Genomic DNA, 16641 nt, shown 5'->3' with positions numbered 1-16641 from the left:
CGTGGTCAAGGGACGCTTACTGGGGTTGGCGTGGTTTGGGCCACTGGGGCTAGCCATCACTGGGGTAAACCGCACCAGCTCCCACGTGGATGCCACGTGCAAAGAGTTTCCAGAGGTTTTCGATGGGGCATTGGGATGATATACTGCCCACCCCATTGGCCTACAACTAGACCCTGCCATACGACCCATCATGTTCAAGGCCCACCAGGTCCCGTTCACCCTTAAAACCCCGCATTGACGAGGAATTAGACTGGCTTGTGGAGCAAGGAGTGCTCTAGCCTAATGCCCCCGAGAAACCCCAATCATCACACCCGTCAAGCCCAATGGCTCAGTCCACATCTGTGCAGCCTACAAACGTACCATAAAGCCCTTACGGCTCATGCATCCCCGGTGCCATTGGTCAGCCATGTCCTTGCCACCCTGGCGAGGTCTAAGATTTTTGGCAAGCTGGCCCTGGCCCAGGCCTATCAGCAGTTGCCAGTGGATGAGGCCACTGCGGAGGCACAGACGACTGTAACACACAGGAGCGCGTTCCATGTCAAGGGGCTGAAATTTAGCGTCAGCGTGGCCCCAGGAATATTCCAAAATCCAATGGACTCTCTCCTCAAAGGAATTCCTGGCGTCACACTCTTCTTTGATGATGTGTTGATCACCGGGGCCACACTGGGGGAGTTTGGGGACACACTCCGCACCGTCCTGCACTGTTTCCAGATGGCCAGCCTCAAGGTGAAGCAGGAAAAGTGTCTGCTAGGAGTTCAATAGGTGGTTTTTCTAGGATTTACAGTAGATGCAGACGGAGTCCACCTGACCGGGGACAAGATGAGGGCTATTTGCGATGCCCCTGCACCTAAGAGTAAGGCGGAACTCCAAGCCTTCTTGGGACTATTGAACTTTTACCATGCCTTCTTACCCCACAAGGCAGCAGTAGCAGAGCCCCTAGACAGACTGTTAGATAAGCGGGCCCCGTGGGTGTGGGGGCAGTGCCATGAGGCTGCGTTCCAAGCAGTCAAAGATCTGCTCGTCTTGAACCCAGTCCTGGCGCACTTTGACGAGAAGTTGCCGGTGGTGCTGGCATGCGACACCTCGCCCTATGGTGTTGGTGCCGTACTAGGGCACCAACTTCCGGATGGAAGAGAGGTGCCGGTGGCTTACTTTTCCCAGATCCTCTCCACAGCTGAGAGGAACTATTCACAAATAGACAAAGAGGGCCTGGCAATTGTGAAGGGAGTAAAGAAATTTCACGATTTCTTTTATGGGCGCCCCTTTACCGTCATGACCGACCACAAGTTGCTGCTTGGCCTATTCACACCCGAGAAGCAGACCCCTCAAATACTGTCACCCTGCGTCCTCAGGTGGTTGATTTTCCTCATTGGCTACCAGTATACACGGTCCACCAGCCTGGGAAGGCAATGGGCCACGCGGACGCCCTCAGCAGACTGCCACTACCTGAGACCGGACCCGACCCAGCACCCGCACATGAGGTCATGAGCCTGGAACAGCTTCCTGACCGCCCCATTCAGGTGCTGGAAGTAGCACGCCACTCCATGAAGGACAGGGTCATCTCCCGGGTCCTGGGCTGGGTGTGGCGGGGATGGTCCAGTAGCAACCCTGGGCTGGAATTTGCGGGCTATACAACCTGCAAACACAAGTGGTCAGCCCACAAAGGGTGCCTGTTACGGGGAAGCAGGGTGGTCGTTCCCCAGCCTCTGCGCCAAAAGGTCCTCACAGCCCTACATGAAACACACCCAGGGGTAGTGAGGCCCTTAAGCTATGTGTGGTGGCCAGGAATTGACGGGGAGATAGAGGCCTGGGTTAAATACTGCCAGAGCTGAAAGGAGTCCTGCCCAGATCCCCCAAGGGCCCCCATCCAACCCGGGGAGTCCACCCGAGCACTGTGGTCCCACCTGCATGTGGACTTCGCTGGCCCCTTCCAGGGAAGGACATTCTTTGTAGTGGTGGACTCATACTCCAAATGGCTGGAGGTCGCCCAGGTACTGTCAACTTCCACGGCTGCGGTCATCCAAGTACTATGCAGGCTGTTCACAACCCACAGACTCCCTGACACCCTCGTCTCCGACAACGGAACAGCATTCACATCACAGGAGTTCCAGACTTTCGCAACAGAAAATGCCATCCACCATGCACGATCAATGCTGTTCCACCCTGCCACCAATGGCCAAGCAGAGCGCATGATGTGGACCACCAAGGACACCCTCCGCCGTACAACGCAAGGGGACTGGGAGTATCGCCTAGTTGCATTTGTCCTAGCCCAGCATAGCACCCACAGCACAATGATGGCCGGAGCCCAGCGGAACTACTCATGGGCTGGGGCCTCACAACAAGACTGGACCGCCTTCACCCCAACAGGGCCCATGAAGAGGCAGCAGTGGGGGAAGGTAGGAACCCCCGGACCTTCCAGCCCCGCGACCCAGTGTACGCAAAGAACTTCGGGGAGGGCCTGGCATGGGTACCCGCCACAGTCACCAGGGCGACTGGCCCCGTGTCATATGAGGTGCTAACGAAGGGGGGAAAGCTTGGCGCCGCCACTGCGATCAACTGCTGTGATGGTTCCTGGGGGGCTACTGCAAGGAGGGCTGGACAGAGGAATCCCAAGGGGATAGCAGAAGGGTGAGGCCCATAGAGCAGGAGGAGCAGGTAAGGGAGACAGACTAGGAAGTCCAGAAGTGACCGAGGCTGAGCAGCCACAGGAACCAGAACCACGACCGAGTGGACCAGCGGCGTCCCACCCAACGACCCCGTCACAGCCGGCAGCCCTGGAACAAGAGCCAGAACCAGGAACCCCTACCAAGAGACACCCAAGACCACAAGGCATACGTAGGTGACCGGCATATCTCAACGACTAGGAATGCTAACCTTCTGGGTGCAACGGGAACGTAGAGGGGAGGGGGGTTATGTACTAAGCCTGGAGCGTAGAACAAAAGGCAAGTAGGATCCTAGAATGCAACAACTGATTGGCTTGGTATATAACAGCCTGAGGTTTGGGGGCCATTAAATCACTGCTTTACAAGCTGCAATAAAGAGCATAAAATCACTACAGGACTCCTGAGTAGATTTCAGAGCATCTAATGCATCTTTGGTTGGGATTGTCCACCAAGGAGATTGGAGATGGTTGCCAGTCAAAGGGTAGTATAAGGCACGGCGGGGGGGGGGGGGAGAGCTCCTTGTGAAAGGGGGGGGGCAGTTTTGGGAGACATTCCAGCCGTGGCATTGGCATCCAGATGAGGAATCCTGGAAGAGGACACTCCAGGCTCATCTAGTCCAACCCCTGCAATTCAGGAACCCCGGTTCTTAGTCCCGCCAGCTCCCTTGAGCTGGGCAACTCAGATGCCTGGAGCAGCGCCCGGTTGGAGAGCAGCCTTGGGTCGCCTCTGGAGCTGGCTGGACCTTTTGGACGGCTGTTTCCATCCCGCTTGCCTCCGGTTGGGAGTTATAGCGCAAAGCCCATTGAGGGTGCCTGGTCCTGGATGCGGTTGCAACTATGTTTTGACCCTTTGCCAAAAGGAGATGCCACAAAGTGTGTGTCATAGAATCATAGAGTTGGAAGAGACCACAAGGGCCATCGAGTCCCACCCCCTGCCAAGCAGGAAACACCATCAGAGCACTCCTGACATATGGTTGTCAAGCCTCTGCTTAAAGACCTCCAAAGAAGGAGACTCCACCACACTCCTTGGCAGCAAATTCCACTGTCGACCAGCTCTTACTGTCAGGAAGTTCTTCCTCATGTTTAGGTGGAATCTTCTTTCTTGTAGTTTGGATCCATTGCTCCGTGTCCGCTTCTCTGGAGCAGCAGAAAACAACCTTTCTCCCTCCTCTAGGTGACATCCTTTTATATATTTGAACATGGCTATCATATCACCCCTTAACCTCCTCTTCTCCAGGCTAAACATGCCCAGCTCCCTTAGCCGTTCCTCATAAGGCATCGTTTCCAGGCCTTTGACCATTTTGGTTGCCCTCCTCTGGACACGTTCCAGTTTGTCAGTGTCCTTCTTGAACTGTGGTGCCCAGAACTGGACACAGTACTCCAGGTGAGGTCTGACCAGAGCAGAATACAGTGGCATTATTACTTCCCTTGAAGTAATCGGGAGGGTGTCTTTTCAGTGCCAGGATACAAGGTGCTCTCTTGACCTGGAGCCCAATCCCTCTCCCCCACCCCTAGAAAAGGGGGTCTTCCCTGTTGGGATACTGCCAGGGATATATAGTCCATCTTGACTCCACGTCGTCTTCGGACTTCCATCGACCTCCCATAGACACGCAGTATCAGCAAGGAGCTCCAGAAATAGCTTGAAAAAGATCCAGAGCTCTTGCACACTCTATCAGCAGATATGCACAGCAAAAGATGCACCCAGGAGAGCATTGTTTACAAGTTTATTCAGTGTTGATCAGAACAGAGAAAACCCATGACTGCCTGCTAGAGATGTCTGGCAGTGAGAGAGAAACGAAAGCAAAAGCACAACAGAAACATCCTGTGAGACAGGAAATACGCAGGCTGTGACACAAACATCCTGCTCCCTTTTAAGGTGGAACGGAAATATCCTAACATTCCCCTCATCCTCTCCTTGAGGACCCCCCTTTCCTTCCTCTTTGCTCAGAGAGTCGGAACCAACTCTCTCAAGGGACCTGGAGCCAAACACTTGCAGAGTTTTCCTCTGGCTTCTCAAGCAAAGGGTGGGAAGGAATACTTTCTTGTTGCTCTTCTGTTCTGGGTTTGAATAAAACTTAGTCTGTGGACTAACGTTGTTGCTCCGCCCCCATCCGGGCTTTTGTCTCTCTGCTCCGCAAGTGCTGTCTGGGGGCGCCTTCTGGGATCCGGTGAGTCACCTTTGGGAGATGGGGGGTCCCCCAAAGAAGACCCCTCTGGGGTCCTGGCTCCTGAGAGAGAGAGAGAGAGAGAGAGGAGGGAGCAGGGCGAGCTCCGCTTTGCAAGGGCTCAGAAGAACAGCCAGGAGGGCCAGGGAGTCATGATGGGGATCCGTGGGGATTCTGCTCAGCTCCTGCAAGGGGATCCCCAAGCCAGGGCCAAGAGGTTCTGCCCCCCTTCTTCTCTGCAAAGCCAGGGAGGCTGCAAGTAACAGGAGGTCTGCAAGTCTTGTCTTGCTCCTTCGGGGAGGGGTCACTGACTCAGGAAGAAAAGGGCCTGCAAAGGAACTCTGATAGGATTTCTGTGAGGTGGGTGCACTATATTTAAGAGAGAGAACAGGCCCAAGGCTGCCAGGGGGAAAAGAGCCCTTGCGTCGTCGCATATTAATTGGGGGCAGAGGTGGGATAGGAAGTTAAAACCCACACAGATCCTATTTAGTTTTGAGCGGACTGGCAGACTCAAACATTCATGAGGAAAACTGGATGCTGCACTTACGCCCACAAATATGTGGAATTTTGAGTGAAATATTCTCAGATCTCAGAGAGGATGAAACCTCTGATTCCCTCAGATTTAAAGAGAGAGTGAAAGTGCGCTTTGGACTGACTGCAGAACAAAGCCAAAAAGCCTTTCGTGAAATTAAAAGGAAACCAGGAGAGACTTATGCCCAACTGGGCAGCCGAATTGACAAAGCTCTGGACAGATGGGAGGAAAGTTAGATGAGCTCAAACAGCTGATCAGTTTTGAGCAATGTTTTCAAGAGGTTCCTGCTCATTTAGGCTGAAAACAGTAACTGAAGTCTCTACCTTGGGAGATGAAATCAAAGGAGACTTAGGGGGAGCAGCAATACTCTGTCCCTCCCAGAAAAAGTAACCCAGGGAGGAAGTGGGGTCTCAAAACAAGAACCCTGAAGGGCGGGCCCAAGGGTGCCGGGGGGGGAAGAGCCGTGATATGAAGTAAAAACCCACAGAGAAACGTACCCAGAGACACAGAGCAACCAGTTTAATAAAGGGGTGAAGTTCTTTGATTAAAAAGAGAAAAAAATCCTGTCAGAAAATCACCAGCCAGCGCCAAGCCAAAGGGACTCAGGATGACCCAGCTGCTGCGTCTGAGGAGAATCCTAATATATTGAATTAGAGATGATGAGGCTAAGATTGGAACTGTCTAAGGCTGAAGAAGAGAAAGAAAAACATAAAGTTGAAGCAGAGAAAGAAAGAGAACAGGCCAGAATGGCAGCTGCCCTTCATCTAGCAGAGATACAGGCAGAGAGAGAGATGGGCCCAAGAAGAAAGAGACAGGGAGGCCAAGATGGCCCATGAAAAAGACTTGAGTCCTTTAAAAATGGAGGAGATTTAAAAGGTATTTAAATATACCTTCCCGAAGAAACCAGAGGCCTTTCTCCTGGGCATGGTTGGCCAATTGGTGTTAAAAAAGGATAGAACTTTCTTTATGTATGCCACAACAGCAGCAAGAATACTCATTGCAAAGTATTGGAAGACACAAGAATTACCCACTCTGGAAGAATGGCAGATGAAGGTGATGGACTATATGGAATTGGCGAAAATGACCGGCAGAATCCGAGACCAGGGAGAAGAGCTGGTGGAGGAAGATTGGAAGAAATTTAGACTATTTACAGAAATATTATAAAATTAATGAATGTTAGAATGATGTTGGATTGAGGTTAAAGGGTTATTAGTAATAATGTGGTGAAGGAATATGGAAAAATGAAAGGTTAAAAAGACGAGAAACTAAAAGTATAATATACTAAGATAAAGACAAGGATAAGATAGAGGGAAGGGATTTGCTGACTAAATAATCGAACTGGAATACAGAGAGGGGAGGTGTGGGGAAGTCTGGGAAACAAGCAAATGTAAGAAATACTATGAAAATTGAATTGTTTTTTTTTGTTTTGTTTTTTTGTTTTTTGTATTTTTCTTTTTCTTCTTTTATGTGAAAATCTTAATAAAAAAATATTATAAAAAAAAATAAAAAAAGGAGGACATTAAGGCGAGGGCAGAACTGCCACAAGCAATGTTGGGGGTGGAGATTTTACCTCAGCAAATGTAAAGTATGTACAGTGGTACCTCGGGTTACAGACTCCGCTAACCCAGAAACAGTACCTCGGGTTAAGAACTTTGCTTCAGGATGAGAAGAGAAATTGATCTCCAGCGGCAGCGGGAGGCCCCATTAGCTAAAGTGGTACCTCAAGTTAAGAACAGTTTCAGTTTACGAACGGACCTCCAGAACAAATTAAGTATTTAACCTGAGGTACCACTATAAAAGGTGATGGTGTGCAGGCCTAATGGTCCAAGCTTCAAGAAACCAGGCCTAGACCCTCCACAAAAAGAGCAAGAAGAGCTTTTCTGGGGGGACAGGGATATTGTCCTCGATTTATTCCTCATTTTAGCCCCCGTGCTGCTCCTTGACATGACTGGGTGAAGAAAGACCAGCCAGACAAGAGCATTTGGAGGGACCCCTAGAAAAGGGGGTCTTCCCCTCATCCTCTCCTTGCAGGACCCCCTTTTCCTTCCTCTTTGCTCAGAGTCGGAACCAACTCTCTCTCAAGGGACCTGGAGCCAAACAGAGTTTTCCTCTGGCTTCTCAAGCAAAGGGTGGGAAGGAACACATTCTTGTTGCACATGAGATGTACAGAAATCTCTTCTCCTGATTTTGAACAACGCAGGCCTGCTGTGATGGGCTTCCTTTCCCCCCCTTGCCTCTGAAAAATTCCATTAAACTGCCTCTTTGCCGACTGTTAGGTTTAATTCCTTTTTCTACGGTAAAGATGTTCCGCTGCATCTTGGAGACACTGCACTTGCTGCTGCTTTTTTCTGTTCTGGGTTTGAATAAAACTTAAAACGTTGTTGCATTTTGCGCGGTCCTTTCCTGTTGCTTGATCTCCAACGGACTCTTCTTTCTTTAGTTGTCCCTGGCATTTCCACCCCCTTTTTTCTCCAGGGGCTCCAGGGGCCACATGCATGTTCTCCCCCTTCGCAGCCCCAGGCAGAGACACGGGTTCCCCCTTCCCACGCACACGCGCCCAGTCCGGCTTCTTCCCGGCCAGGCGCCCCCCTCCTCTCGGCCCGGGGGCCCCGCACCCTCCCAGGCCCCCCTCTTGCTGGGACAGGGCTCTCTGCCCCGCAGCCCCCCAGGAGAGACACCCCCGGGTCTTCCCCCCCTGGAAGGCTCCCCTCTCCCCCGCCCAGACGCCCCTTCGCAGCCCCAGGCAGAGAGACACGGGTTCCCCCTTCCCACGCGCCCAGCCCGGCCTCTTCCCCTCAGAGGGAGCAGCTGGCCAGGCCCCGGATGGAGCAGCTCTGCGCCTGCGCGACGCCCCGGAGGGAGAGAGGAGGAGGAGGGGCGGGGCGAGCGCGGCGCGCCAAGGGTTAAGGGGGACCGAGCCGGCTTCCTAGAGAGGACAGGAAAGGACGGCGGGCCGCTCCCTTCCGGGCTCTGGTGGGCCTCCTCTCGGGGGAAGCCTGCGGAACTCCCTGCCCCGGGAGGCGGGCGAGGAGAAGCGGCGCCGCTCGTCCTGAGGTAAAATCCTGGCCTCGGCTCCTTGGCTTTCCCCTTCCTGCTCCCCCGGACCAGGCTCGGCCTGGCTTCTCCTCCCGGAGGAGGGAGGGGTGGGGGGGCCCCGAAATGAATGGCCTCTTTTCCAGGGGTTTGGAGGCTCCGGGGGCAGCGGGACGGGGTCTCCGAGGGACTCTGGGCCTCCTTCACAAACGGGGAGTCTGGCTTGGCAGATGCAGCCCGGATGGGGCCGGGGGGGGGCGGGCTCTCTTTCTTTTCTTTCCCCTTAGTTTTCTTTCTTTCAATAGATGCTGTTAATGTTTGAAAGGAGATAGACCAAAGTGGGCATCCAATACCCCATATCGTTTTATCAAAGAGAAAATCAAGTAATCTAAATAAGCGCACAAACAGAAAGGAGGATTACTTCCGACTTCGCTTTCCTTGGCATCTTGCAATAACATTAATTTTAACTTGGCATTTTCCCTGTTTGAAACCCTGTTTCCTCCACCAAAACCTTCTGGTCTTCTCCTCTCATATTCTTTGATAACCTTTTCGTTTTCTGGTGATTAAATTAAAGCCTGCTAACATGTCAGATGCAACACAGATGGAGCCTGTGTGTGTGTGTGTTGTTTCCTCTTGTTTTTTGAATAACTTTTTATTGGGTTTTATAAAGAAGGATCATAGGAATAATAAAGAATACAAATAAATAAAGCAAGTCTTCTCATGCCATTTGAATATCACAAAAGCAGCATAGTTAATTTGCAACATCAGGTTCATTATCAGTGGTCAGCGTATGACGTTTGGGTTAATGAATTGGTTTGAACGCGACCAAAAATAAATGGGAAACAGAACAGAGTGAACAGAGAGCATTCCACATGGCAAAGCCCTTGTGGTTGTGCTTCGATGAAGGGTGAGTCATGGGCCTTTCTCCTCTTCCATTGCCAACTAAACAATAAAAAGTGTTGGTCTGTTGATGAACTTAGGCCCAGAAATGAACTGGCAACCAATGCAGGTATTTAAAACAGGAACTACATGTATGCCAAAGGATTTTCGTGGGTCATCAGTGAGGAGGGGTAGATGCCACCTGTCAGGCTTCAGGGAATCCCATTCCTCCCCCAGTGGCCAGCCAAGAAGTAGATAACAAGAAGAGTTCCTGCCGAGTCCTTTATTCAATACTTACAGAGAGAGACTTTGAACAGCGCCTCTCCATTGCAGTAATGGCGTTGTTCTGAGTAAAGTCCCACCCCTCTCCTCTTCTACGTCATCCCTGCATCGGCTGATCAATGCATGCTGGGTCCTGGGAGAAGGAGGGTCAGGAATGCTTTCTGAAGACACAGAGTCTGTCAGCTGTCTCTCCCCTGGTGCTGCTGCTTCTTCCTCCTGCTGCTCCTCTCCCAATATTTCCCAGCTTCTCCCCTCTGCAGCCTCTGAACTATGACCTTCGGCAAACCAGTGTTGTAAATCTATACTGTCCTCCTCTTCTCGGGAAGGTTCAGGAGGAGGGAAGGGGGTCTCCACCATTCCTCTTGGGTCCAGTCCCTGACACCACCTGGAGCCTGTTGGAGAAGAAGGTGGGATAGAAATGCCATTAGTAAAAGAGGGAACCCAGTTGAGAACCCAACCGCTGCATTTGGGGCCAGTTTCCGAGGCGTCTTCCAGGGCAGTTCCACCCAGAGGGCGTTGCAACCATCCCATCGGATCCAGAGCAGGAAATCTCATGGCCACATCCTGTCTGTGCCAAAGGGACAGTGGCTGGAGCTAGACATGGGCCCTGCTGCTCACCAAGCCACCCAAGCAGATATGGCTGGGTTGGGGTGAAGCTCTGGACTATGAAGTGGGGTTGGGAGGGACCCCCACTATTGCCCTGGCTCCAGATTACACTCACTTGTCATTCACAGTTATGACTTCTTCCTCCTCCTCCTCCTCCTCTCCCTACACTTGCTCAGGGAACATTCTTCTTCTCTTGGTTGTGTATTGATCTTATAATAGAAGAATGTGTTTGATTCATAGGATTTGCTGCACCTTGCATTAGGGCACACAGAACTTGGCAGAGGATCAAGCGGCTCCTTCCGATCTCTTGGAGACTTCTGGATAGCCCAGATGGAGGAGCAAGACTCAGCTGGCCCTGAAGGAGGAAGAGGCCACACCCTGGAAACTGGGAGTAGTGGGGGATTGCATGAAAACTCCATGCAGAAGATCCTGAGTGAGGAGGACACCCCTTGCTCAGAGGTGCAGAGCCAGCAGCTCAGGCAGTTCTGCTACCGGAAGGCCAAAGGACCCCGAGAGGTTTGCAACCAACTCTACCACCTTTGCCGTCAATGGCTGAAGCCAGAAAGGCACACGAAAGCTGAGATGCTGGACCTGGTGATCTTGGAGCAGTTCCTGGCTGTCCTTCCTCTGGAGATGGAGAGCTGGGTGAGGGAATGCGGAGCGGAGACCAGTTCCCAGGCAGTGGCCCTGGCCGAAGGTTTCATCCTGAGTCAGGCAGAGGAGAGGAAGCAGGCAGAGCAGCAGGTGAGAGAGATTTTCCTCTGGATACTCCCAAGGGGCTCCAAAGAGGAGGGAGAGTATTCCCAAATCATTTCCTAATGGCCCATCCTTTTTTGGAACATATAAAAGCATAAGAAGACATCAGATGTCTTCTAAAAGTTATGCATTTTCTTATCTCCTTATCACCTGATGGGAGGGCATTCCCCAGGGTGGGGGCCACTGTGGAGAAGGTCTTCTGCCTGGTTCCCTGTAACTTCACTTATCACAGTGAGGGAATCAGCAGAAGACCCTCGGAACTGGACCTCAGTTCATGGAGACGCTCCTCTGGGTATACTGGGCCTTTGAGGCCGTTTAGGGCTTTGAATTGCGCTGGGAAACGTTCTGGGAGCCAGTGAAGATCCTTGAGGACCAATGTTTCATGGTCCTGGCAGCCAACCCCAGACACCAGTCTAGCAGAAGCAGGCAGCAGCTTTCACCTCTGTCCCCGAAGGCGCTTTCCTCTGCCATTCCTTCTCTAACCCTTCTCCCCATTCTCTGTTTTGAATCCTTGTTGCTCTTTCAGAGGAAGGATCTTTTGGCAGAAATGGGTCTTGCTTCTTCTGAGGCAGAGAAGACTCCGTTGGACGCCAGAGTGAGGCCTCTGGGTAAGGAGGAAGGAGTGTTTCCGCCCCCGTTTTGTCACATACTCTTGGTTTTGAAACTAATCTGTGAGTTCTTTGCATCTTTTGGGGGAAGACACCTGGAGCCCAGGGGGGGGGGGAGAGATGTATTTTTGCACAACTATTATATGAAATGGGTACTAATGTCCAAATGTACTCAGCTGGGAAGACTTTTACTGCAGCTGGTTCAATTCCACAGTTTATTATCTCTTCCAGCAATGCCTGTACATTAGTCCAAATTGAGCTCTGATTGACAGGAGAACCTCTGCTTCTTAATGGCAGCGAAGGAGGGTTTTTGGCAGGCGAAGGGCTTTTGCACTCAGCGCCTCCCTACCTCACGCAATCCATGCTAGAGCCGGAGCCAGGTACCGGTGAAGCCCGTTCCCCCCTGTCCCTGGGGGAACCTGCGAGGAGAATTACCCTCAGTCATCCTTGTTTTTCCTTTGCCAACGATCTCCCGCTGCCTCCATTAAAGCAGAGCGGAACCGGAAGCTAGCAGGGGAGACTTGGACAAGCCCCATCTGTACTTAGAGATGCACTGTTTCACCTCTGAGAGAAGCAGGCGCTCACGGTTTCCACTTGGTCTCTCCCAGGTGACGGAATGATGCCACCAAGACCTGCTCCTTCATCTTTTCATGGTGGTGGAGGGGAGGCACCGGCTGTGGACCCAGATCAGGTAGGGGGAAGGAGCGTTGTGGGGAAGGACTGCTTGGATGCAGACTGGCTGGATGCAGAGGAATGGTGGGAGGAGCCAGAGAAGAGGGAGCCGACTGGGAGGAGGAGGAGGAGGAGGAGGGGTCTGAAGCTGGAGAGGGAAGAGGGCTCAGGGAGCAGAGGGAGTCTGTGGCAGAGAGCAGCCCAGACTCCGAGGCAGAAGCTGCAGCAGGAGAGAGGGATGAGGAAGGCAGAGAGGGGTCTGGCCGCTGTAGAAAAGAACAGAGCCACCTGAATGTTCTCTAAGAGGACAGCCTTTTTCCTGCTCTGTTAGGGTCCAGTCTGCTTTGAAGATGTGGCTGTCCATTTCACAGACGAGGAGTGGGCGTTGCTGGATCCTGACCAGAGAGCTCTCCATAAGGAAGTCATGGAGGAGAATCGTGGGATCTTGGACTCTCTTGGTAAGGCTCCCTATTGGATCATCCTATCTGTTTTGTAATTCAAGACATCTCTCTATGTGACGAACCTCTGATATTTCGATGGGGCTCAACAGCGCCACCCACAGCACCTGGGATGTTAACACTCCCACAGCAAACCTTGGATGGATGGCTATTGATTGTTTTCGCTGTGAATATTCTTCTTTCAGTTCTGCCGTTTAAAACCACGATCAGGCTGTCTGAACTGCCCAGGCCTTCTTAAATGTAGGATTCAGAGTGATTCGGGATGTTGAAGTAGCTTCAGTCAAGTTTCCTGCTTTTGTTCTTGCTTCTGTCTCTCTCTGGTTGACCAAAGAGTCGCTTGACATTGGAGATGGCACAGATTCCACGACTGAACCAAACAAACTCCATCCCAAAACAGAGCCAGGCCTTTTGAACCTCTGACTGTGAACCCTGTAGTAACAATAATGATAATTTTATTATTTTTACCTTGCCCATCTGACTGGGTGGCCCCAGCCACTCTGGGCAACTTCCAACAAATAGAAAAACATAATAAAACATCAAACATGAAAAACTTCCCAATACAGAGGTGCCTCCAGAAGTCCTCTAAAAGTTGCATAGTTATCTCCTTGACATCTGATGGGAGGGCGTTCCACAGGGTGGGTGCCACCACCGAGAAGGCCCCCTGCCTCGTCCCCTGTAACTTCTCACAATAATGTAACATTTAAGTAAGGAAACGTGAATAATAATACTAATGCTGATATGACAAGTTTCTGCTGCAATCTGTGATGTCGAGAATTTAAGAAAACATCCAAATTGGGGACCGGAGGCGTCCCGGTGTGGAGGACTCCCTGGTCCTGAATAGGGTAACTGTGCCCCTGAAGGACCAGGTGTGCAGCCTGGGAGTCATTTTGGATTTGCAGCTGTCCATAGAGGTACAGGTCAATTTGGTGGCCTGGGCAGCTGTCTACCAGCTCCATCTGGTACGCAGGGTGAGACCCTATCTGCCCGCTGACTGTCTCGCCAGAGTGGTGCATGTTCTAGTTATCTCCCGCTTGGACTATTGCAATGTGCTCTACGTGGGGCTCCCTTTGAAGGTGACCTGGAAATTACCAACTAATCCAGAATGCGGCAGCTACACTGGTGACTGGGAGCGGCCACTGAGACCACATAACACCGGTCTCGAAAGACCTACACTGGCTCTCAGTACGTTTCCGAGCACAATTCAAAGTGTTGGTGCTGACCTTGAAAGACATAAACGGCCTTGGTTCCGTATCCCTGAAGGAGCATCTCCACCTCCATCGTTCTACCCAGACACTTAGTTCGAGCTCCGAGGGTCTTCTGGCAGTTCCCTCCCTGCAAGAAGTGAGGTTACAGGGAACCAGGCAGAGGGCCTTCTCGGTGGTGGCACCTGCCCTGTGGAACACCCTCCCACCAGATGTCAAAGAGAACAACTACCAAACTTTTAGACGACGCCTGAAGGCAGCCCTGTTTATGGAAGCTTTTAATATGTGAAGGCCTATTATATTTTAATATTTTGTTGGAACCCACCCAGAGTGACTGGGAAAACCCAACCAGATGGGTGGGGTATAAATAATATTTTATTATTATTTATTAGCATATAGAATATATTTTAATTTTGAACAGGGAACTTTCCTTCATTGGCTACCATTTAAATAATAATAAAAGCACACTTTATTTATGAATATAGTACAGGTCCATATTTAGGTTTGAACAAAATGATGTTTCCAAGTCAAGCTGTACAGTTATCTTTTAAAAACTTAAGAGAGAAAACATCCAATATTCAACTTGATTTGTATATGAAACTGGACATTTTTACAGAACAAAGGAACATTATAACATCTAACTCCCTTCAGTTTTTCCTTGTCAAAAGCATTAATTAGCATTGTTTCGTAATTTGGGACTGCACTTCTTCCCAAGACTCTAATCTGTTTGCCTCTTAGTTTCAGGTGGGGATGAATTGGAAATGAAGAACAAGGGAGACCACAACGAAATCCACACAATGGAGGAGCCATATCAAGATTCAGACTGTGGAGAGAGCTTCAGTCAGAGCTCCCATTCCTATTCCCATCAAAGAAATCCCCTTGAGAAGAAACACTATCACTGCTTGGAGTGTGGAAAGAGCTTCACCAGGAAAGAAAGTTTCACTTCCCATCAAAGAATTCATACAGGGGAGAAACCCTATCAGTGCTTAGAATGTGGAAAGAGCTTCAGTCAGAGCTCCCATCTCATTGCCCATCAAAGAATTCATACAGGGGAGAAACCCTATCGGTGCTTAGAATGTGGAAAGACCTTCAGTCGAAAGGACAGTTTCACTTGCCACCAAAGAATTCATACAGGGGAGAAACCCTATCAGTGTGCGGAATGTGGAAAGAGCTTCACGTGGAAAATAAGTTTCATTTCCCATCGAAGAATTCATACAGGGGAGAAACCCTATCAATGCTTGGAATGTGAAAAGAGCTTCAGTCGAAAGGACAATTTCACTTCCCATCAAAAAATCCATACAGGGGAGAAACCCTATCAGTGCTTGGAATGTGGAAAGAGCTTCACCAGGAAAGAAAGTTTCACTGTCCATCAAAGAATCCATACAGGGGAGAAACCTTATCAGTGCGCGGAATGTGGAAAGAGCTTCAGTCACAGCTACCATCTTACTTCTCATCGTAGACTTCATACAGGGGAGAAACCCTATCAGTGCTTGGAATGTGGAAAGAGCTTCATTCGAAAGGACAGTTTTACTTCCCATCAAAGAATTCATACAGGGGAGAAACCCTATCAGTGCTTGGAATGTGGAAAGAGCTTCAGTGAAAGCTCCAGTCTCACTGCCCATCAAAGAATTCATACAGGGGAAAAACCATATCACTGCGTGGAATGTGGAAAGAGCTTCACTTGGAAAAAGTGTTTCACTTCCCATCAAAGAATTCATACAGGGGAGAAACCATATCAGTGCTTGGAGTGTGGAAAGAGCTTCAGGAATTGCTCAGATTGCACTTCTCATCAAAGAATTCATACAAGGGGGAAACCCTATCAGTGCTTGGAGTGTGGAAAGAGCTTCAGCTGGAAACAGAGTTTCGCTTCCCATAAAAAAATCCATACAGGGGAGAAACCATATAAGTGTGTGGAATGTGGAAAGGGGTTCATTAACAGTGCCAAACTCACTTCCCATCAAAGAATTCATACAGGGGAGAAACCCTTTAAGTGCTTGGAATGTGGAAAGAGCTTCACCTGGAAAATAAGTTTCACTTCCCATCAAAGAATTCATACAGGAGAAAACCCCTATCAGTGTCTAGAATGTGGAAAGAGCTTCACCAGGAAAGAAAGTCTCACAGCCCATCAAAAAATCCATACAGGGGAGAAACCCTATCAGTGCTTGGAATGTGGAAAGAGCTTTAGTCAAAGCAACAATCTCATTTCCCATCAGAGAATTCACACAGGGTAGAAACCATTTTAGTGCCAAGAGTGTGATCGGAGGGATTTATGAAACTCTGGTTGGGAGGAATGTTTTTGCCAAAAATCTCAGAAACCTCATCAGGAGGGCTTTAAACTGACTAATGTGGGGGAGGGAGACAGTGCTCCTGAAGGTAGGAGTCTATCAATTGATGAAGATGATCATCCAAATGTCATAGATCAAATGGAGCAAACAGACCTAGTGGTGGGAGGAAAAAATCCTTAAATAAGAGACACGGGGGAATGATTAATGGACTTCAATGTTTGTACACTAATGCGCAAAGCATGGGAAATAAAGAAGATGAGCTTGAGCTCTTGGTACAGCAAACTAAATATGACATAATAGGCATCACTGAAACCTGGTGGGATAAGTCCCACGATTGGAATGTAATAATGGAGGGATACAATCTATTTCAGAGAAACAGACCAGACAAGAAAGGAGGAGGAGTGGCGTTATATGTCAGGGATGTGTATACCTGTGAAGAGATCCAAGATTTAGAACCTCAAAGCCAAAGTGAGAGCATTTGGGTCAAAATTAAGGGAGAGA

At 50.2% G+C, this 16641-nt stretch overlaps 1 protein-coding gene and 1 long non-coding RNA gene across 2 annotated transcripts in view; both read left to right on the top strand.

The window, feature by feature from the left end:
- The window catches only part of LOC310684870, a 47154-nt gene continuing 30513 nt past the window's right edge, over positions 1 to 16641 (top strand). The window contains exon 1 of the long non-coding RNA XR_014514905.1: positions 1 to 208. This is a non-coding gene — a long non-coding RNA (uncharacterized lncRNA). The remainder of the gene's footprint in view (positions 209 to 16641) is intronic.
- LOC310684274 (uncharacterized protein) overlaps positions 4768 to 16641 on the top strand; it is a 14801-nt gene continuing 2927 nt past the window's right edge. Inside the window, exons 1-6 of the mRNA XM_083455117.1 lie at positions 4768 to 4830; positions 10400 to 10903; positions 11442 to 11523; positions 12132 to 12214; positions 12527 to 12653; positions 14594 to 16137. Coding sequence (XP_083311243.1) covers positions 10490 to 10903; positions 11442 to 11523; positions 12132 to 12214; positions 12527 to 12653; positions 14594 to 16086 — 2199 coding nt within the window. The 5' untranslated portion in view covers positions 4768 to 4830; positions 10400 to 10489 and the 3' untranslated portion in view covers positions 16087 to 16137. The remainder of the gene's footprint in view (positions 4831 to 10399; positions 10904 to 11441; positions 11524 to 12131; positions 12215 to 12526; positions 12654 to 14593; positions 16138 to 16641) is intronic.

Source organism: Podarcis tiliguerta, assembly GCF_965153285.1.
Source record: "Podarcis tiliguerta genome assembly, chromosome: 8".
Classification (NCBI taxonomy): Eukaryota; Metazoa; Chordata; class Lepidosauria; order Squamata; family Lacertidae; genus Podarcis; species Podarcis tiliguerta.
Note: the sequence above shows the minus strand (reverse complement) of the source record. Positions and strands in the feature narration are given on the sequence as shown.